This window comes from Sceloporus occidentalis, unplaced genomic scaffold (assembly GCF_023333645.1).
Source record: "Sceloporus occidentalis isolate IW3139 unplaced genomic scaffold, rSceOcc1.0.p SCAF_199, whole genome shotgun sequence".
NCBI classification, from domain to species: domain Eukaryota; kingdom Metazoa; phylum Chordata; class Lepidosauria; order Squamata; family Phrynosomatidae; genus Sceloporus; species Sceloporus occidentalis.
In genome coordinates this window covers 1,376,600-1,399,482 of record NW_028317179.1, presented here as the reverse complement: position 1 = coordinate 1,399,482, position 22,883 = coordinate 1,376,600, and the positions used below count along the sequence as shown (strand labels likewise).

Sequence of the window (22,883 nt, the reverse complement as noted above, 5' to 3'; positions counted from 1 at the left end):
GAATGGGCTACTATTGAGCACCTTGCATGTCCCCTGAAAGGTCCAGGGAGCTGGCTCTTCAGGTAAGGCAGGCAGGTAGTCCTCCCCTGCCTCCAGCCCTGATCCTCCCACTTACAACCCTTTGCTGGATGCTATGGACACATGAAATGTTATGTCGGGGGTATGAATTTCATATTACTGGCTGGCCAATGCAGTCCTATATACAGTAATGCTGTGCTATATTGCATTTAACTCATAGACGGGGATCAGTGACTCTGTAATACGCTGTGCATACTGCAGGGGGCAGCACTTTATATTTGCTTTTTATCCTGGAAAAATAGCTGATGTGGGCATCCAAGCTTGAAGCTACCACCACCCCTAAAACATTTATTACTAAAATGGTTTTTTGAACAAGCCAGCACGGCGTCAGTGAGTTCTGGCCGTGGGAAGGGTTAATGTATATTTCCCAGCCTGGAGAAGTAATCATTTTTTCATGACCCCCTTTGCATCTGAAGCCTCCTGAATAGCATCGCAGATCATGTTGCCCACTGAAGAATGACATTCCAGGCCGATGGCTCCTAGCTGCTCTTTGTGAGAGTCAAAATATCCTTTAAACGTCGTAAAAGGATAAAAAAAACACCCCAGGCAACCAGCGTCCGGCTGTAAACAGCCATAAAATATTATGACGTTTTGATCTGGAACCCCCGCTTCTAAAACCTATTTTTTTATTTAAAAAAATAAATAAATTAAGAAAGAAAAAAAATAAAATAATCCCTTTTCCACGAACTTGGCAGTAATTACTAGTGGTCACCGTGTACTCAAATAAAGAGGTCGGTGCTGCATCGATCCTACCCGTCAGGAACTGCTGGACGCCTGGAAATCATGCCCTTAATTTGTTAATTGCGTCCTCTTCCTCGCCGATGATTACAAAGCTTACGGTCTGTAATTCTGCAGCGAGACCGGACAGCAATAGAGGACAGGTGGGATTCTACTAATGACCCCCGATAGACCGAAAAGTAACCATTTGTGTTCCGGAAGATACAGTAGCGCACTGAGAAGCGGTTTTTGACCCTTGGTTATTTAAAGAGTTAATAGTAGCCACCCAGTAGGGCACATACACGAGGGAAGAAGAAGAATATATTGTGTAATATAGTCCTGACCATATTACACAATGGTGGTCTGGCAATAGCCCATTGTGCCAGTCCAGAACTGAGTGTGTATGTGTGTTAGTGTGAGTATGTAGGTGTGATAGTATATGTAAATATGAGTTATAGTGTGCATGTTAGTATGTATGTTACCTGGGGAGGGGGTAAGAGGCCAATCCTTCTTCTCCGTGGTCCAATGATTCTCACCACTGCTTTAATATCAATAGGCATCACATGGAGAAAGTGTAAGCATGACGCAGCTGCGCGTTAATGGGTTACATGCAGTGAAAGATGGCCGGGAGAAGCTGCCGGCCGCCAACTCACTGGCTCGGTTTGCCAAACGTCTTGGTGGCAGCTTGTCTTCCACTGAATTGTCTTATAATATGAGCCAAGTCCCTTTAGGGAATACATGTCAGATTTGTAATTGACGGGTGGTAGGGTTTGGCTTTCCTAAAGCAGGTGTGCACAGTTGCCAAGTGTCCTAATCGGAAAAAAAAATCGAGGCTGTTGGTAACTATGCACAACAGTATATCTTCAGTGAATACATAGAAGTTTGCTTTCTGATGGATTTAAATAAAAACACGTGCTGATCACATACATCTAATCCGCTACTTCTAGAAAAATAATAATAATACACAAAAAAATAAACATAATCCATGCCTGTGTTTATTTAAAGAAAAATGAATATTAAGATAGATTTTGGTTCTTTATGACTTAAAATTCTCTTATCTTTTCGGAGGCTTCTGTACATGGAAAGAATTTCAGATATTTTCATTTACGTGCGCTGTTATAAGACGTCCTGGGGGTAGATTTCTCATTGGCGCAGGCTGAAATATTCTATATAAAAGATTTATAAGTAATACACTTTTTTTTTAACTATTATTTTAGTTAATAAGGAAGGCATCAGATTTAATGAATGTACGAATCCCAGAACAAGTTAGCTAGAGGATATTGTAAATAATGACTTGGGTTAATGCTTTTGCTAGCAAACAACAATATTAACCACAAGGTGGTATTCTGTTCTTTGGTTGTCGCTTCCACTGTGACTGGATCCTTTCTATGGATCCTCCTTTGATGCAGTTCCAGTGTTTGATAGAATTTGTGCACTAATTATTTATTTATTATGCCATGTGTGTGCACTAAATAAATTTAGACTCCTAATTTCTCAAATATTGTGCCTGATCTGTAGTGAGGCATTAGGGTAATAAACCCAAAGAACTAAATACACATACCTGGGAACTTCTGATGTCGGGGGCATTTCCGCCGACGTCAGCTGACCCGGAGTTCCCAGGTATGTGTATACAGTAATAACCCCCAGGGCTGTATCAAGTAATAACCCCCCAGCACTGTATATAGTTATATAATCCCCAGAGCTGTATACAGTAATATAACCCCCAGCACTGTATACAGTAATATAACCCCCCAGCGCTGTATACAGTAATATAACCCCCCCAGCGCTGTATACAGTAATATAACCCCCCAGCGCTGTATACAGTAATATAACCCCCAGCACTGTATACAGTAATATAACACCCAGCGCTGTATACAGTAATATAACCCCCCAGCGCTGTATACAGTAATATAACCCCCAGAGCTGTATACAGTAATATAACCCCCAGCGCTGTATACAGCAATAACACCCAGGGCTGTATCAAGTAATAACTCCCCAGCGCTGTATACAGTAATATAACCCCTCAGCGCTGTATACAGTAATATAACCCCCAGCACTGTATACAGTAATATAACCCCCCAGCGCTGTATACAGTAATATAACCCCCCCAGCGCTGTATACAGTAATATAACCCCCCAGCGCTGTATACAGTAATATAACCCCCCAGCGCTGTATACAGTAATAACCCCCAGGGCTGTATCAAGTAATAACCCCCCAGCACTGTATATAGTTATATAATCCCCAGAGCTGTATACAGTAATATAACCCCCAGCACTGTATACAGTAATATAACCCCCCAGCGCTGTATACAGTAATATAACCCCCCCAGCGCTGTATACAGTAATATAACCCCCCAGCGCTGTATACAGTAATATAACCCCCAGCACTGTATACAGTAATATAACCCCCAGCGCTGTATACAGTAATATAACCCCCCAGCGCTGTATACAGTAATATAACCCCCAGAGCTGTATACAGTAATATAACCCCCAGCGCTGTATACAGCAATAACACCCAGGGCTGTATCAAGTAATAACTCCCCAGCGCTGTATACAGTAATATAACCCCTCAGCGCTGTATACAGTAATATAACCCCCCAGCGCTGTATACAGTAATAACCCCCAGGGCTGTATCAAGTAATAACCCCCCAGCACTGTATATAGTTATATAATCCCCAGAGCTGTATACAGTAATATAACCCCCAGCACTGTATACAGTAATATAACCCCCCAGCGCTGTATACAGTAATATAACCCCCCCAGCGCTGTATACAGTAATATAACCCCCCAGCGCTGTATACAGTAATATAACCCCCAGCACTGTATACAGTAATATAACCCCCAGCGCTGTATACAGTAATATAACCCCCCAGCGCTGTATACAGTAATATAACCCCCAGAGCTGTATACAGTAATATAACCCCCAGCACTGTATACAGTAATATAACCCCCAGAGCTGTATACAGTAATATAACCCCCAGCGCTGTATACAGCAATAACACCCAGGGCTGTATCAAGTAATAACTCCCCAGCGCTGTATACAGTAATATAACCCCTCAGCGCTGTATACAGTAATATAACCCCCCAGCGCTGTATACAGTAATATAACCCCCCCAGCGCTGTATACAGTAATATAACCCCCCAGCGCTGTATACAGTAATTTAACCCCCAGCACTGTATACAGTAATATAACCCCCAGCGCTGTATACAGTAATAGAACCCCCCACCGCTGTATACAGTAATATAACCCCCCAGCGCTGTATACAGTAATATAACCCCCAGCACTGTATACAGTAATATAACCCCCAGAGCTGTATACAGTAATATAACCCCCAGCGCTGTATACAGCAATAACACCCAGGGCTGTATCAAGTAATAACTCCCCAGCGCTGTATACAGTAATAAAACCCCAGCCATTGTTGTCAGTTTGGGTGACTTTGCCGGCTCAAACACCACACTGAGCTGATGCTTTATGTCAATGCTAATTAAGTCTGTTCCTCTGTAAACTTTCATTAGTCAGAGTGTCTGACTGGGTGATTAAGACCGAGCCATTCTATTGTTTCCTTCCTGTGCCCCCTCAATGTGCCCCCTACCAACGTTGTCCCATTCTGTGGGCATAAGTGTTGATAGATGATACTGACCGTTGTGATGCTCTAACAATGATGGTTTTAAGGCCGGCATATTGAAAGACTGAATGTGCCCCGGGGGCTGAATAATACTCACAGCCCTCTGCTGCGGGGTAACTTGTTCTTCGTTTATTTACTAACTACTCGTGTAGCCTTGTGTTAGTATGTCGAGCACCGTGAAGTCCACTGAGCTATGGAATTGTGAAGACGGAGATAAATGGCTTTATGGCGTAAACATGGAGCAGCGAGAGAGGCAGCTGCTGGGTGTGCAGGAGAGAGAAGGGACATGGGGGAGAAGGGCTTGGTGCGTCTCTCTGCCGGAGGTGTGGGAGGGAGCTTTCCAGATACCTTCGTGAGTGGGAAGAGATTATTACCCGGGTGGTAAGAGATTATTACCCGGATCCCCTTGTAGTGTCAGTATGCTTCCACGCAACTTTACAGACTCAATTAAGATTGTATATATATATATATATATATATATATATATATATATATATATATACACACACAAACATACAACGGTATATATAATATATATATATTTACTCCTAAACTGTATCTCTGCTTACACAATGTACAGATCGTCTTCTGCGCTCTATCATCGTACGGTTGCCACACTTTAAATCCACGGTCACATCCCTATAAGAACAACCGATTCGTTACCCTAAATTATAATAAATATAATAAATCTAGTTAAACCGATCCAGCCCCGTCTATATCTTCTTAGTAATGTGCCCCCGCTTTAAGTGTCGAATACAAAACCGAATGCGTTTTAAACTTAATATATATATATAATTTTTTTATATTTATCTGCCGCGGATTTACCCGAGCGATCCACGGCCAGCGTGCCACCTTAAATACGTGAGTTATGTTGGCATTTTGTCAATAAACTATTATATAGTCTTATTGGGCTTTAACGAATAATCCTATAAACCCAACAAACAAAAACCCGCAAAGTTTACAGCTCTTTTATGCATAAATTAAACTCAGCGTGAGTCGGCTCTAATAATCAGCTTAACGAGAGGTGGGTTCTCACTAGACTGTCAAGGTTTGGGGGGGTTCATTTGTCTGGTAGGCGAATACCCCCAATAATTCAAGGCCGTTCTGGGTCATTTGTTTGCGGAGTTGCCGTCTGAAAAAAATGTCCGCAAACGCAACTCGGCGGTCTCCCCGATGTACAAAACCCGTCCCGATATCTATATAGCGCCATCATATTCAGCAGCGCTGTACAATGGGTAAACAGAACATAACCATCAAGACTTACAGACACAAAATACAAGGAGGGGTATTAGACGCCTTTTACCCGTAGAGAGGTGAAAATATACCATAGGCGATCTATAGCGATCCAATCAAAGCGGCTCAACGTCATTAATAACTTACGTGCCAAAAAATGCAAATATATATATATACACATTTCTGCAAGCGCTGTGTATATTGTTGGCGCTATACAAATAAAAGAAAATAACACTATTAATATCGATAATAATTATGCGGCACTACTTTATGTCCTGATACCCATTGTGCAGCGCTGCGGAATATGGCGGCGATATAGAAATCAATTATCCGCTTAACAGCCTGTGGAGTACATATCCACTATATAAATCAAATAATAAAAATTAATAAAATAATAGTAATAATTGATACAATTCCTTTACTCCTCTCTATGTACACGTGATGTGGGCCCCTGGGAAGTTTTAGGGCCTTAAGCCCCCAATGACAGTTCCCCCCCCCCTTACTGAATGGTGGGCACAAGTGACAGGCGGTGATCCCTCCCCAGCAGCAGGGAACCCCCTCCCCACGGTGATGATCCCACTGGAAGTAGTCACTCTCTTCCTGGCCGGAGGAGGGAGGAGGGGAGTGAGGCAGAGAGGGGAGGGCAGGCTGCAGCCTGGGATTTGCTGCCCTGGCAGAGGAGGAGATCTCGGGGCTGATTTGCTTCAGATGAGCGAGGAATAAATCTCTCTGCACTGTTGCCCCAGCGAGGAAAGGCGGCAGCTGCGAGGGATTCTTTTTTTCCCCCCTGTACCCGCTATTTGTGTTATTTTTGGATTATTGTTATTTTGTTGCATGGTCCGGGGCTCCGTGCATCCAGCGCTGCATGCCACCTGCAGGCAATGAGGGCACCGAGGCTGCAGGAGGGGGTGGGGGCACCCCGACATCTGAGCATCCCCTGAGGGCCGGCAGGCGCTGATTGTAGGAGCTTTTATTGTTGGGCAGCATGCAGGCTGAGGGGCCCCCCGTGTGAAGGCCCGGGCTCTTTCATTTATTTATTGACATTTTATTTATTATTCCGTCGGAGAGAGCCGTAGCTGTGAAGGAGGGAAAGCTCCCCGAGGCCTGCAGGAGGGATAACAGCCCCGCTCTTCAGCCCGCCGGCCGCGGTAACCGCACAAGATGTCGGCCAGGACGCCATTGCCCACAGTGAACGAGCGGGACACTGAGAATGTGAGTAACCCGCGGGCGAGACCACTGCGGGGATGATGACGTTGGGGGGGGGATATTATAGAATGGAACGTCCACCCCCGCATGGTCCAGGGATTGTAGGGGGTCAATTGATACACCCCCCCGGACAATCGAGGGATGAGGTAACCTCATTAACCCTTCAGAGCCCAGGGAGAAGTGCATTCTATATTTATTAACACTGTGGGTTCCAGGGAATGAGCACGTGAACTATTAATTACCCTTAATAATGGAATAAGGGGGGGGTGTGACCACATGACCAGTTAACCCTTTCATTGTCATGAGTAGTGATATTGTGACCTATTGCCATTAACCCTATACAGTGTGTGCTTTTAGTAACAGATGGGGTATTGGGGGCACTAGTTGATTACTGGGGGGTAGTTAGGCCGCTGGCTGGATGATGCAGCCTTCTGATTGGTGGCCCCTAGGAGATAATTATTAGACACTCGATATTCCCCAGTTATCCGATGGATAAAGACGCATGGCTTTTATCACCGGCTGTCGAGATCGTGGAGAGGTGGCCTGGTTTGGGTTGCCTGCGCCTCTCCGTGTCAAGCCTATTCCCTAAATATCTGTGAAGAATATCTGTAAGGAGTGCTGAGAGTTGTAGTACAGTTACGCGGGTAGCCCGCTCCAGGCATCTGCGCATGATAAGGAACCCAAGATTTGGTTAATGGGTTCACCCATGGTGCTCCGGGGCAGCCGGGCGCTGCTAATGGCACCAGCCGTAAACATATCCCTGATTAAACCATCCGCATGGCGCTTTCATGAACCCATTTAGTGGAGGGTGCCCCATGTTGGCTCCAGACCCTGCGTAGTCTTGTGTCAGCGCGGAGGTGCCAGGCAGCGTTTGTAGCGCCTCGGTGGGTTGGTTATCTCTCTGAATCGCTGTCTATTGCAGTCCAAGGGTGTCATCGCGCCCCCCCCCCTTCATCCTCACTTGGAGACTAGGTGGGCCGGTCCCCATCGCCGTATAGGTGGGCCGGTCCCTATCTCTATATAACGGCATTTTCCAGAGGTTGGGTTACCTCGCGGACCTGTGATAATAGATCCAGAATGTGTGTGTGTATGTGTATATATATATATATATATATATATATGTGTGCGTGTACATAATGTATATCTGTGTGCGTATACACCTCTAGGTCCCGCTGCATGCTGGCGTTCTGCCCATCGGTCGGGTTTTCCCGGTGGGATATTTTATCTTTGCCGTCCCGCTGAGGATGCCGATCGCGGAATGTGTGAATGCTGTGAATATTCCGCAGCTTTTCTGTAATTCTGTTACGTTGTATAAAAATGTTTTGAATGGCGGGGCGAGCGTCCCGGCCCCCGGCGTGTGCTCGCCGGTTCTGGGCTGTCGGACATCTTCCGATGGTCTCCTTTGTTCACGTTTGCTGAGGAAATGACATCAGCCGCCCGCAGCTCTCCGCTTCCCAAATTGGTTTTGCGTCGCCGGCTCTCGGGGATCCGCGGCTGTTCCTCCGGAGCCGGAACGTTTGCGTGTGTTTGGAACGAGACGGCACGCAGCGCTCTGATTACAGGCGGCTGCTTGGAAACTGCGCTATTAGAAGATATTTTCTGACGTGATGTGCGGCGAGGAAGCAGACTTAGTAGCTTTATTTGAAGGAGTTGGAATTGCCCATAACGATAGCCGGAAAAAACCTGTAATTCATGATCGGTATCCGGGCCCTTTATACACTACGCTTCATACACACGCATACACATATATACACACACACATATACACACACGCTAACATTCAAATAAACACACACTACAGTTCAAATCATTGCAAAAGGCTTTTCTTACAATCAATTCTTTTAAACTTGTATCAGCGAACCCAACATGCCATTGGAACACAGGAGTGATGGGAGTGATAAAGGGCCATTGGAACACAGGAGTGATGGGAGTGATAAAGGGCCATTGGAACACGGGAGTGATGGGAGTGATAAAGGGCCATTGGAACACGGGAGTGATGGGAGTGATAAAGGGCCTCTGTACGCCTATGAAGAGATTCCAGCTACAATAGTGTTTACAACATTAACCCCGTCTCCGCTGGATTTCTGATCTACTTCTTGTTGTTCTAATTATCAAAATGTGCTTTTCTTTAAAACCAATGACTTTTCTGAGTGACCCCAAACTTTTGAACAGTGGTGTGTATATATAATTACGTTTGACCAGAAGTGTACGTTATTGAGTATTGTTTGCATCCAGGGAGCCCAAAATACTCCGCATCTCAGGCACTCATTTTTCTGGCGGTGTTTACGTGTGTCGGGCGGCGGATGTGAATTGCAGGGGACGATATATTGTGGTTATCGGGTGTACACCCCGTCAATGTGATTGAATGTGACGGCAGATACGATCCACCCGGCCCGTTTCTCCTGCTGTAAAGACTCAGACCCCAGTCGTTGGTCTCGTCTTAGATTCAGGAGCCATACGCCTGTCCCATGCATGCTTTAATCTCCTCCCTGTATTACCCTCTACCATTTCTGATGGGAGGATACTCCACTTATCTACCACCCTTTCAAAAAAAAACAACGCTGAGGCTTTTTACTATCGTGATCCTATTTTTGGTTCACAAACTATCCTTGTCCATGAATCAGCTGTGATACAGAACAGATAGAGAACCTTTCCAGCATTGGGGGTCTTTTTAAGACAAACCTATATCGCTCCCAGTCTGTAACTGGCTGTGGAACTTGGCTAGCACAGGAACTGTATATCTCCAGGGTAAGGCACGGGGCTGAAAGGTGTCATTTTGATTGATTTGCTACAGCTGAAGAACGGAGACTTTGGCCGGCGTCCCTTTCCTCCGCCTCGCACGCTGAGACCCCCGCATTAGCTGTACCCTGTACACTGTCCACATCGGATGATGTCATCCTGCCGGTAATAGCAACACCGTATTATCGTTTTTGTAAAATACGCACTTAAAGAGAATTCGGTGTTATCTACTTCTCTATGTACTTTCCTCGACAGCATGGCTTTTAACCCACGTAGCACTGAGTCAAAACTGGTCTTTCTAAATACAGTATTTAAGGGTCTCTCCTGTCCGAGTGTAAAGATTAGATTTTTTTCAGTGTTTTTAGTTATTTTTTTTCTTTTACGCTGTATAAGTTGTTTGCTGCTGGTATACTTTAGTTATTGGAGCTGGAAAATGGGACTTAATCTTATTGAACTCCTCCCCCAGCTGCCTCTACTGAAAGCACAGAGCATACCTAAGTATGCTTCTCGCACACGCTCGTTAGAACTCCCACTCTAGTCAATGGGAGCTGAGCCCCTGTTTAAATCCATGGGAATAACAGCAGCCAATGTATGTCTGCTATCTTGGCATTTATTTTTGGTAGCATACATGTAATTGGATAACATCAATGGGGGTTCTGCATGTACAGGAAGTGTACCTACGAGTGCTTCCTGGTTTCAATAGAGGCAGCCAGGGGGGGAGCTAAATGAGACGGTCTTGTTTTCTTCTGTGCAGTAAAATGTGTTAGGATCCAAGGAAAGATAAATAAAATAGAATATTGGGGTCTGGACTGTTCCTTTAAGGCTGTTTCAGTTGCTGTCAGGCATTTGCTTTGCTTTCTGCTTTGGGGGCTCTCCGGCCCCGAGACGGTTTCACACGGGAATGGCTTCACCTGTCTAATACCATCATCGCTGTCTGGGTTTTGGAGGAAGGAGACTTCCCTTAGAAAAGCCACCTTGGGTCAGGGTAAAAAACAATATTAAGCCACCAGTTTTCTAAGAATACACCGCGAGTGGCTTCCTTAGTAAGAAAAAAGGATTGATATAGATTGTGGGTGATGCATAAAGTGTCCTTAAAAGAAGAAGACAGTTGTGACAGCAGCCCCATTCGGCCCCCGTCTAGTCGCCTGTTTCTCCTGCTGTAAAGACTCAAACCTTAATCAGTCGTTGGTCTCGTCTTAGGTTCAGGAGCGGTACGCCTATCTCATGCGTATTCCTCTCCCCTGACTGTATTAGCCTCTGCCATTTCTGCTGGGAGGCTGTTCCACTTGTCTACCACCTTCTCACTAAAGTAAAAATTATTCCATAACTGTGACAACTGAGCCAAAACACAACGTGGCCCCAGGTTACCAGGCACATGGAGGCAAACAGCGGGACCCTAGGGACGTAAACCCGGTGACACAAGCCATGATATGTAACTGGGCCCTCGTTTCTCTATTCATTATGAAGGACCATCCCTGGAAGCTTTAGCCACAAGAGCGGCTGAACCGGCCCTGCATAATGTATAGTCCAGTCGGTGAGTTAATTATGCTTTATTTGAGGCCATACAAGCTATTCCTGGAGCCAATGTATAGTGAAGTCAGTGAGATGAAACTGCAGCTCTCCTGCCAACTCCCTCTTTAGTGAATAAACTTATAGCCCACTTACTTATATCTAATTTCTTGGTGATGTCATAGCGGCTGCAGCCAATAGGAGCGCCTACGTCACTTACGGATCATATTAAATGCGTATTAAAATACTGTTCTTCTTAAAGATTCCGTTCCACTTACTCTTCTGATGTGGAATGCAGCGTTGGTGACATCGTTCCTCGTACTGCTACACGCCTAGGCTCTTCCTAGAAACTGTTCTTTAATCACGTAACATTTAACCTCAATCATAGTTCTGCAGGGAAAGCTTAATTATCATACACACTGATGTTGTTACCATAGAAACTGAAGTAACTTAAGTTTCTATGGTTTATTTATTTTTTTGTGTGTGTGATTAAACAAAAAAAAAAAAGACAGAACACGCGGGAGAGCTCAGTGAATGTTTTATCTACTTGGCATAGCACCTGTAAAGGAACTGTCATTTCCCTGTCTTATTTATTTTTTATTTAGTGCCCAAAACAGTATTTTTAGTTTTTATAATCCTTGCAAGATGTCAGAATGAAATTTCAATGAAGGGATGAAGCAAACGAATGAATAATAAGATGTAACTCCTTGCAAAGAGCCAAATTGCCCATCGTTCCCTACCTCTCGGTCTGTTAATGCCCCCCCCTTCCCCTTTGTACATTCCTGGTTCGGATGCGGCTTTAAGTGGGATATCTGCATTTCTGAATTCATTCGCTGACACCTGTCTTTGCTTTCTTTAGTGTAATTGTTCTGTCGCCCAAGTCTGGGCTGGTTAAAGGTTTCTGGCGAAGGAATTAGCAAAGCAGGAATGTTCTTGTTTAACTAGTTCAGTCTATTCCATTTCACGTAGCCACGGGGTTCAAAAAAATGACACGTCTGTTCAAAGCTCCAGACGCTGGGGACGGAGGAATTCGGTCGGCTTGGGGGCAGTATGCGCGTCGTGTAAAGGGAAGCAACGAGGATTGTGTTGAAGCGTTGAAATTTTGAAAAAAAAGACAACGGAGAGGACGCGTTAGAATGATACAAGGAAAACAAAACGTCGGAATGGCGCAAGAGAAGAGAGCGGCTGTAATCAAAGTGAAGACTTTGATTACAGCCGCTCTCTTCTCTTGCGCCATTCCGGGTTCGCAGAAATTTTAATGAAGTTTTCGTTAATTTGTACGTCTGGAAACGAGGAGTGACCCCCAAATGTCTCATTTTCAGCTGCTCTGCTTCTTCTCTTGCCTCTTCTTGTTCTTCTGTCTTCTTTTTTGTCCGCTTCTCCCCAGTAACGGCGCCGTTAACCTGGCCTCTCGGAGCGCTTCCGCACTGGCCCTCTCCCCGGATTGGAGATCGAGGGAGAGGCTGTTCCTGTGGCTCCGCCCTTTTTACAAAAGTAGTCCAAGATAGCGCAAAGGGTGTGGCTACAATCGGGGGAGCAGAAGCGCTCCAGGAGGCCTGGTTAACTCAGCTGATACCGGGGAGAAGCGGGCGACAAGAGAAGAAGGAAGCCGAGGAAAAGGAGCCAAGCATGCGGAAGTCCAAAAGTTTGTACCAACACCACCAAACCCCCCCCCCCCATACGGCCACATTCCAGTTGTCTTAGAAATGTAGTTTTGGGGCATGAATATTTTTTTCTTGCTTTGGAGTTATTTCCAATATTTCTGCTTTCCAGCCCCTGATGGCCCCTGCTTTATACAATATAAAAAATTATTCGTGTTTCTGGCTACGGTGGCCGATTTTGGAATGTACTGGAATACTTCTGAGCTCTACTCTCTTCCGTGTGGAACTTGGTTTCCGGTTCCGTTGGGTTCCAGGCCGGTATATAGACTCCCAACAGGTCAGACCCCCGGACCCCCTATAGGCTCCTCTTCCATAGGGAGTAGCAGCAGCTGCAGTGTATTTATAGGGAGAGCTCTGTACAAGCGGAGCAAGGTGACACGGACGTGGAGCGTCGGACCACTTCCACCACCTGTCTATAACCATTTACTGTGAAGATTAGTTACAGGAACCAGCGGCATTTGCTGGCGGGGGGGGGGGGGGGGTTTAAGAAGATCGGCGGAAATGGTCTCAGAATGCAGGAGTTTTCAGCTCCCGATTATTTAGGATTAGAACCCGAATTTGATAGGAGCCCTTTCAGTGTATGTGTATGTATATGTTGGTGTGTGCGCGCGCGAACGTGCGTGTTTTCTAACACCATCCTGCACGATATATAGAATAACCAGGAAGAGAGTCCGTCACATACGGTGCTTTATAGCTCGAGGTATGAAGGAGGTCGGCAGATTGTCAGCTCTTGCGCCCGACGTGCTTGCCACGTGCGATAAGCTGATGTTTGATATTGGGAATGCCGTGGCGCTGGAGGGTGGAAGCCTCGGGTGAAGCGTCCGTTCGCGTAAAATGCTTTATCGCCGGCGTTGGGAAATCTCCCTGGGTCCATCGGGCTGCAGCGTCGCTCTGCACCACTTGGTAAACGTGGAACAAACAGAAGCCTCATCGATGGGGATGCTGCAGCCCCCATATCCACTTAAATGCATGTGATAGCTGAGAGGTCCCTTTAAATCATCATGATGTCGCCCCTTGTCTGACATCATCAGTAAAGAAGAGAGATGACCTCACCAGTTGGACAAATGCTGTCAGCATTAGGGATTTAACATTAGTTCTACAGTCCGGGGGCTGGGTAAAGAGTCAAGAAATGGTTAATATCCCTTTGTAATAGAAGTGGGGGCTCAAGTCAGATTAAACCTCAATCAGTCCTTGGTCTCTTCTTTGATTCAGGAGCCTTAAATTCCCTTGCTGTATTAACCTCTACCACTTCTGCTGTGAGGCTGTTCCACTTATCTACAACCCTCTTGGCAATGTAAACCTTCCTTACTTGACATCTTAGCCTCTGACCCTCTAGTTTTAGATGATGGCCTCTTCTTTTACTATTTCTCTTCCTCCTCTACTTTACCCCCATAAGTATTTTTTCTAGATTGTAAGTTCCTTTTGATCAGGGCCCTGTTTCCACGTGCCATCATGTTACGTTATATACGACTTATGTCCTGTCTACCCTTTGTACAGCGCTGCGGAATATGATGGCGCTAAATAAAACAATAAATAATGTTTCGATCCTACCCTCTCTCCCCCCTCTCTGATATATAGCTCTTCTCCTGCAGGAAGCGCTGAGCCGGCCCTGTGTAATGCATTATTAATGTCCAGTATTTCTTGACCTTGGGCAACCAAATCATCCATGACACGTATGTATTTCACATGTTGCTGACCAACCACTCCTAGAGGGGAATGCTTGTCTCCATTATACCCCGGACATGCTGCAGGGGGCACACATACAGCCAGCAACATGTGAAGTCATTAGCATTGATTTATATAGCGCCAGCATAGTCGGCCGCGAGGTACAGCGGGTCAACAGGGCAGCGCGAAGGAGTTTAATGTAAGTATTAACGATTACCACCCTAAATCTGATTAGTCCCTGCAGTCACGTAGCTTGCGCTGACAGTCCCTCCGTGTCGGGTTTCGGTTCTCTAATCCCCGGGGGGGGGGGGGGGGGGTTCTGACCATTACTTGGTGGAAAAAGAACTTTAAATATGGATTGAAGTCATCGGGAGAAACCCGTAAAGTGATGATCGAGCGTCCCCGTCCCCCCCTTTACTTGATTGGTTGACGGAGATAATGTAACCGCGATCGCGTGTTTAACCCTTTGTGGACCGCAGGGGCCAAGCAGTGATTCACAAAGCATTGTTACTTTAGACTCCAGTACTTTAAAACGTCTCGTGGCCCCGAGGCCTCTTGGAGATCTGCAGATCAGCACAGATCGTATCGGAGGCGATGCAGCGGATTGCGAGCCGGTGTATAGATCAAGACGATGTCCCCGATCTATGACATAAGCGTTCGGCATCATGTGGTGACCGGCCCTCTACACACGCTTTCAGATGCTGCGAGAACCAACCAGCTCTTCTCCCAATAGCAGTAGAAGCTTAATGGGGAGGAATAATCGGACCACAACAGGGCGTTAAGACTGCTGCAACATCACAGCCCTCCCTTTATCTGGGGGCTGTCATTGCTGTCAGTCATGTGATATTTTGGGTGACTTTCCCAGCTAAAACACCACACTGAGCTGACGCTTTATGGCATTGCTAATGAAGTCTGTTCCTCCATAGACTTTCATTATTCAGTGCCTGGGAGGGTGATTAAGACAGATCCATTCTATTGTTTACCACAAGCAGTATGAGAAGGATAAGGGTGTTTGGTAGATTGGAGTTAGGTAAGGGAGGGAGAATATGCAGCTGCGTATTAATACTAGAAATAAAAAAAAAAGTGGTTACCATGGTAATAAAAACATTTATGTTTAAAAGGCAACTGATTTTGCCATAGCTAAATTATTACCTATAGCTTGCGCACGTTAGGACTCTTAACACCTGGATAGCTGAGAACTGTGGCAAAGAGTGGCAAACTTGGTAAAACCAATCAATTTACTGTCCGTCTACAACTTGTAGAGATAACGGGCATGGCGGCTGCCCTCACGTTGGTTTTCCAATACATATATTGCCTCTTTGGGGGAGTGCTTTTTATGCAGGGGTGGGGCTTGCTGCATAGGGGGCGGGCTAGCTTTAGGTAACCGTGAGTGGGCGGGTAATGGGTGTGGCCAAACACGGCTCCCCGGAGACCCATGGAAGCAGCACTTCACTCGGTGAGTTTATTGCTTACTTAACTCTTTAAGCTCTACTTTCTAGGTATGTTTTTTTTTTTTTTTTAGCGCATTAAATCCTAAAATGTGGGTTTTAGGAAATAGCGAGAGATCCAACGTGAAAACTCTTGCCCTCAAATACCTACTTCATAAAATCCATATTTCTCCGTCTTTGAGGGCTGACGTTTGCTCTCCTTGTCTCTCTCTGCATTCTATCTGCTTCACGGACGTTCTCAAGTAATAAACCATTTTAAATATAGATTTTTTTTTTTCCTCCCCCTGCGTATCGATTTGAAATGCTCGGAAGAGCAATAGCTTTTGAAGGTCTAGTAAAAAAAAAAAAAGGATAAATAGAGAAAGCAAAACGCTGAGAGGGCTTCAAGGTCAGCTTTGGCGATTGTAATAAGATCCGATAATGCACTTCGGCCCGGCGATCTCTGGCAGGCGTCCCGGCAAACGCTGGGGGAACCGGATAAGTACACGTGGACCGGCGTTTTAGAGCACTAGAGGCATGACGAGTCTCTAAACCCCCTTTCCTCTATATTTACGTTTCCCCCGTTATACGAAGATTTACGAGGGTCTTATAAGCGCGGCGGCGCGAGATGAAACATGTATGAGATGGCGTGCTGGGTGATAACGTCGTCAATCATCTCCTCTCTCCTCTCCCTTTTGTGATCAATCATAATAAAAGCTCGTCATCATCATCATCATCGTCATCATCATCATCGCCGTTATTATTATCTTCCGCCCATCGGAACCGAAGCGATGTGAGGTTATACGGTTATGCTCGTCTCACCGTCGGCACCCCCCGGCTGTCGGGGCTTTTATTTTATGTGTTCTAGGCCTTCTATACTAAACCAAGCCTTATGGTCTGGCTCGGCCCGTGACGCCGGCCCGACTCTCGCTGCAACTCGGATACCATACGGAAGTCATATTCTGCTCCTTATAAATGGAACGTTTTTGTCAAATGACCGGAACGTATCCGTTCCCTGATTTACCGCAAACACCCAAATAGTAAAGAGGAAGCCGCAGGGCTGTGTTATGATTATTGATTTATGTAGCGCCATCATATGCTGCAGCGCTGTACAACGAGCTTGGATTAATACAGGAAAGTACATCAGGATCTGCGTGTCTCACAATGCTCGCGGTTTAGTGTTGGGCTAATGCTCAGATGCCTCGTATTAACTATACATTATACAGGGCCAGCTCAGCCCTACCTGCGGGAGAAGCTCGTAATGTATGTGTAATATATGTATGTGTGTATGTGTGTATGTATGTATATGTAGTGCGACCCTATCTCGAGTGGATAGATTTAACGCTTGACCATGAACCAGGCATTCGGCGACGGCGCGGAGATGAGCAGATCAATAAGACCCCACTAATTAGCCAGATTAGTTTAAGGTGATCGTTTTACCGCCCCTGACAGCCCTGCTGAATTAGAACTCCAATAAAGTGCTTTACTGCGTGTCTGCGCATGCACATGGGGGTCTGGACCCCTGCCCACAGCTCTGGGGCGGACAGTGACATGTCCTGCACAGAAGGCAGTCGGGGAGGGGAACGGGGCAAATGCTTATGGGGTCATTCTGTATAATACCCCCCCATGCAAAGGGGGGGCACCTTACAATTTAAAGGGACCCTGCATTAAAGTGCAAATTATTGGAGGGTCCCATTAATCTAACATGCCCAGCAAGCCGGGAAGTGACGCCACAGTTGTACAGTGCTACGGCATACGCTAGTGCTATGGACATCAATAAAATAGAACGCCGTGGGATCGCAGTGGGATTCCTATAGTCTTTTGTATCTCAAATGACTCGGTTTAACACATTAGCTGCTGGAACGTATGACGCCCGCGTGCTCTTTGGATGCATTAGCATACGGCTGCTTGGAGAGAATGGGGCTTTCTGATTCTTTAAAACGCATACCCAGAGCCCATTGTCTCGCGTCTTCAAAGCCTCCGGCGTCTTGCTGGCCAATCGGATCTCTCCGCCGCATAACACCCCCCCCCCCCCCTTGCTTATGGTCTTAGCGTCTTCGTGGATCACGTGATCAGGATTCCTGTGGGACAGACTGGGGAGGAACAATGTTTTCAGGAGCTGAAGCGTGACAAAAGCCAGAGGAACACTCTGTGGGATAACGAACTGTTTAATATATACATCAGGCATGGAAAAGTGAAGCGTGGTGTATAACTCAAAATATTCCGCCGCCTTCTGAGCAGTAATCGTCTAATGTTTTTGCACCTTTTTTTGCTCGGTGGGATCCGGAAAGGGTTACAGATAACAGACCGGGTCTCCATGTTTTGCTTGCCGTGCCGGCAGCGGGTTGCCGTGGAGTACAGCAAGACACAGGCTGCCTCTTGGCATGCTTGGCGAACTCTCTTGAACCTGCGCCAGGCTTGCCCTGGAAAGCTTCTCGTTCCACGAGCGGGAGACGTGCCGCGGCCCCTCTGAGCCCAGCGATGGCAGGCGTCGGCCGCTCACGTCCGGGAAAGTACCGCAATACCAGCGAATGACCCAATGGTGTCCCCTGTATTAACCCCCAGAGCGCCTTTCCTGGCGCGGGAAGTGTTAAACTGAATTGCCAGTGTAGAATTTCTTCGCTCGTTTAAGGCGGCATCAGCTGTTGATCCATAAAGTGGGACCAGCTGTTTTTTTTGTTTTTTGTTTTTTATATTGGATGGGAACCGATACTAAAAACAGGAAACGCTATGTGTACATGCGCCAAATATTTTTGGGGAGTTTAATTACTTGATAAAGACCTATGAATGCCTGAACAGATGCTTGAGCGTTCTCCCCAGAGAGGTAATGCATTCTCCAGGGTCTGGCAGAGACCTGCTTACTCTATAACCAACCTCTGTTATATATCTCTCTAACGTCGCGTCGGTCACTTTGACCTCTTCTAGCCGTTTTTAAAGCCATTTCCTGCAGAAAAAGGACACCTGCTCGCTTTTATCCTTCTTGTCCTTGTTCGCTTCTAAACTGCTACTGGCTCCAGAAGAATGTGCGTGTCTACACTCCAACTTTCATTGCTTGGTATACCTCGATTCATGTTATGGCATCCAAATCGGTGCAGGCATTCTCTGGTTATTAACTCCGCCCCAACTGTCTCTACTTAAAGCAGGAAGCATACTTCAGTACACTTTCTTGCACATGCCCAGTAGAACTCCCAGTCTAGTCTAGCTGAGCTCCTATGGAAATCAATGGCAGTAGTGTCAGCCAATCACATGCAGGCTCACCTAAACTACGTGGCTTCTTCTACTGATTTCAAGTAGGAGCTCATTTCACATTGCCTTTGGTGGCTAAAAAACATACATGAAAATTACATTTTTATTAATATTCTGTAGCCCTGAACTCAGTAGCGGCAGCCAGGGTAGGTGTTACAAGAGATAGAAGTAAGGAAACTTCTTGCGCATGCTCAGGTTAGAATGGGCGTCCAAGGAGCGTACTGAGGTATGCTGTCTGCTTTCAGGAGAGGCAGCCGGAGTTAAATGAGACAGAAGGACTACAATAATAAAACACTTTGGAGTCCATGGAAAACGGACCTCCATGTCCATTAAAAGATAACAATGGGGTAGGCAAACTGCCTCCTTTAATAAATGGTTGTGAGGCTTTGCAGAGGGTGCCCGGGGGGACCTTTATTTTCGGTCTCCATGCTGTTCTGAGATGAAAGAGAAAAATTCTTCTTTTCCCTACAGAAAACGGCTCGGGATATGGGAAAAGGGGCCCCCGTGTGTCGGCGTACCAGATCGCAGCCAGCGGGGGAATTGTTGACCCCCAAGCTGTTTATGGGATTCCGACCCATCGGTCTCCTAAACTCCTTGTCTCCAAAAGGACATGTTTGGTTTCAAGCTGACCTTTTCAAAATTCCATTCTCAAAATCATCAAATCATCCAGACTGTTCTGATAAATTCAGTTCAGCGCGCGGCTTTAATGGTGAACACGAATATTCTCTCTTGGTTCGCTTCGGTTTGACTTTGTTTCTAAGACTTTTTTTTTGGCTAATGGAATGTTACCCCTTCTGTTTTTAATTAATATTCTTTTTTTCTTTTCTTTTCATGTGGCCTCATTAAATGTATTGATTAATGGAAAATGCCATTTACTTGATTATTTGCCTAAAACACATGAATACATGCAAAAAAAGGGAAGATTTATTTATATAGGCGAGGAATGTCCCTCAACTTAAATGGTAGAAACGTATTTTTTTTAATACAATAGTAATATCTACTTCCTTAGAGACGTGAAATAAAAGTTTTTTTTGTTCTCCTCCCCAATATATTGTGGCGTGAACAAATATGCAGAGTTTTAAGGTTAAATAGCCTCCTCGCCAGTGTAGATACTTTGGGACGTAATGTTACTTCCTATAGGTCACCTTTCAAATGATCCTTAGGACGTAATAGCACGTCCTTGGGTCTTTAAGTGGTTAAATATTTTGACCATTCGCTGAACTCGATTGAAGATGTTCGATTTCACCCTCCGGAGGTCGGCAGGAATGCGTTCCCCGTCATATGAAGGTTAAAAACTCCTCGGAAAGGGTTTGTTTCACTTGTGAACATGGTTTAGGGGAAAATGATATTTTGATAGGGTTCGGGTTGTTATTTCGGTGAAACGGTTGCTGATGCGGTGAAGTCCGTTCAGTGTCATTGACGTGTTTCCAAATAGAGGGCCGCAGGCAAGGTTAATAACGCCGGTCACGGATCGCGTACGTAACGTAGACATTCGTGAGTCTGAAATGTTAAGTGGGATTTTAGGAAGAAGGGACTGTTCCTTGCTAAGTTGCTTCCGCTGTCCCACTTGCACGGTCGCCGACAGGATGGAGCTTTGTTTGCACCCATGCTTTGAATGTACCTCTATTGGACCCTGAGACCCTCATCCAGTTTAAGGTAGGGGGGTTACGGCAATACTTTTTGTTGTGGGATATAAAACGGGGGTACGAGGTCCAGCATGGAACGTCTAGTATCAGGAGTTAACAGGCCAAAGACCCAAAAAGTCTAGTACTCGGTGGGAATTCACCAGTACTCGGGGCACCCGTAAGGCTACTCAGAGTAAGACTAGGTTGAGTAGGAAGGGGCTCGTTCCTTTTTAAAGGGCTACTCCCACCATTTTATTTCCGGTATGTGTTATATTTTCCGTAGGGTGCCAAGTAGGTTACTTAAAGCTGAGTATTTACAGCATGTATGTGATTTACAGGCGTTCGCTACCGTTGAGCGTTTCCTTTCCCGGCCGGACACAGTGAGAGTAGTAACCTTGATGGTTTCTATCAAGGATCTGATGGCAGACGCCCCATACATGAAGACGGAGTCTTATCACAAATACAGACGCGTTTTGCTATCTTTGAGACGACGCTGCGTCTGGTGTGACACGATCAGGTGTTCTGCTAAGATTCCCAGGAGGCTTCCCGGTCGTGAGAACCGGCCTCGCAAATGGCAGAAGATCACAGGTTTCCGAGCGTGTGAAACGGTTACTATTTTTGTGGCTACTTTATATATAATATATATATTCATTACAACTACAAAACAACTCGCTAAAGTATGGTGGGAGTTTGGCTTCAATTAAAAAACGGCCGCTAGGAATAGCTTATTCATCTCGTCGCTTGTCTTTTCATACGCCTTTCTGTATCAATAGGTTTAATCCGGACCAGATGCAAATGTGCCCCCCCCTCAACACCACTAAGCCCAGACGCACGCATGCGCACACACACACACGTGCCCACTTACACACATGCTATCATACTCCGACACACATGCTAATGTACCTACCCACGCGCACACACACCCAGACACCGCTCCCGACACACACACACACCCAGACACACATCATGCTAACATACCCACACACACGTGTACGTACACATACACCCAGACAGACATACAGAAATCCAGGCTGACGCATGTAACTCACGCTATTCCCGCAGGGTCACGCAACGTGACACTACATGCGCCCGCTCGGCCTCTTTATCTCCCCCCGGGCATCCTCTGGGTATAATATCACATAAACTCTGGAATTTGACACTTTCCCCTAATCTTATATTTCACGCATATAGTGATGTTTATCTATTTAATTTAAATAAGCCATATATACTCGTCGGTAACCCACCTTATACGCGTACCACGGATACGCTGTCTCAACTCCTTTTTTCCATTATATCATGCGAATAGACTTTGTTTTAGATTTAGATGATAATGGGGTTTGTACTTGACATACGATCCGGTGCGTAGATAATCCTCGGGGCAAGACGGCTTATCAGATATTTTAACCAAGGAGAAAAAGTGACATCATCAGATACAATACAGGAAGTATGAGGTCATCAAAAAAATAAATAAAAAAATGGACCTTTATCGAGGAAACCTAGGGCTGAACATTACAAAGCAAGACATGGAAGGCTTCGCATGAACAGATGTAGGCATTAGAGGGGTCCACGTAGGGGTTACTACGATATGCAGTTGACATGGCGAAGGGCCGGAATGTTCCTTTAATGTAAAATGTCTGTGTTCCATTTTTATTAACTGGTTCTCCTTCGCCCGTAGCACACTTCATTGGATGGGTACCCGGAACCTCATGTCCCACCTACCAAATCGAGCAGCCGGCAGAGCCTCCCTCGGTGTCGTAACTCCATCGCGTCCACCACCGACGAGCAGCCGCACATCGGGAACTACCGCCTGCTGAAAACTATAGGGAAGGGGAACTTTGCCAAGGTGAAACTGGCCAGACATGTCCTCACCGGAAGAGAGGTAGGTGCTTCTGGACTGTGATAAATAATTCCCATTAGTTAAAGTAAAAAATAATCAATAAAAAATGCATTATCCAGAAACGCGTTCACCCCCCCCCTGCAATATTTAACAGTTTAATGCCCAGGAGACCGTAGACAACGTTGATGGGATAATCTGATGGCGTCTTGGGCATTTGAGGCTTAGGAGACCTTAGGCAGGTCATGTCCCATAGATACGTCTCCTGTACCGCTATGACTTATGTGTCTATTATTTTTGTATTCTCCCCTATTTTAA

At 45.8% G+C, this 22,883-nt stretch overlaps 1 protein-coding gene across 1 annotated transcript in view; it reads left to right on the top strand.

The window, feature by feature from the left end:
- The first annotated feature begins 6,814 nt into the window (after positions 1–6,814).
- LOC149278173 (serine/threonine-protein kinase MARK1-like) overlaps positions 6,815–22,883 on the top strand; it is a 47,537-nt gene continuing 31,468 nt past the window's right edge. The window contains exons 1-2 of the mRNA XM_089502249.1: positions 6,815–6,865; positions 22,407–22,610. Coding sequence (XP_089358375.1) covers positions 6,815–6,865; positions 22,407–22,610 — 255 coding nt within the window. The remainder of the gene's footprint in view (positions 6,866–22,406; positions 22,611–22,883) is intronic.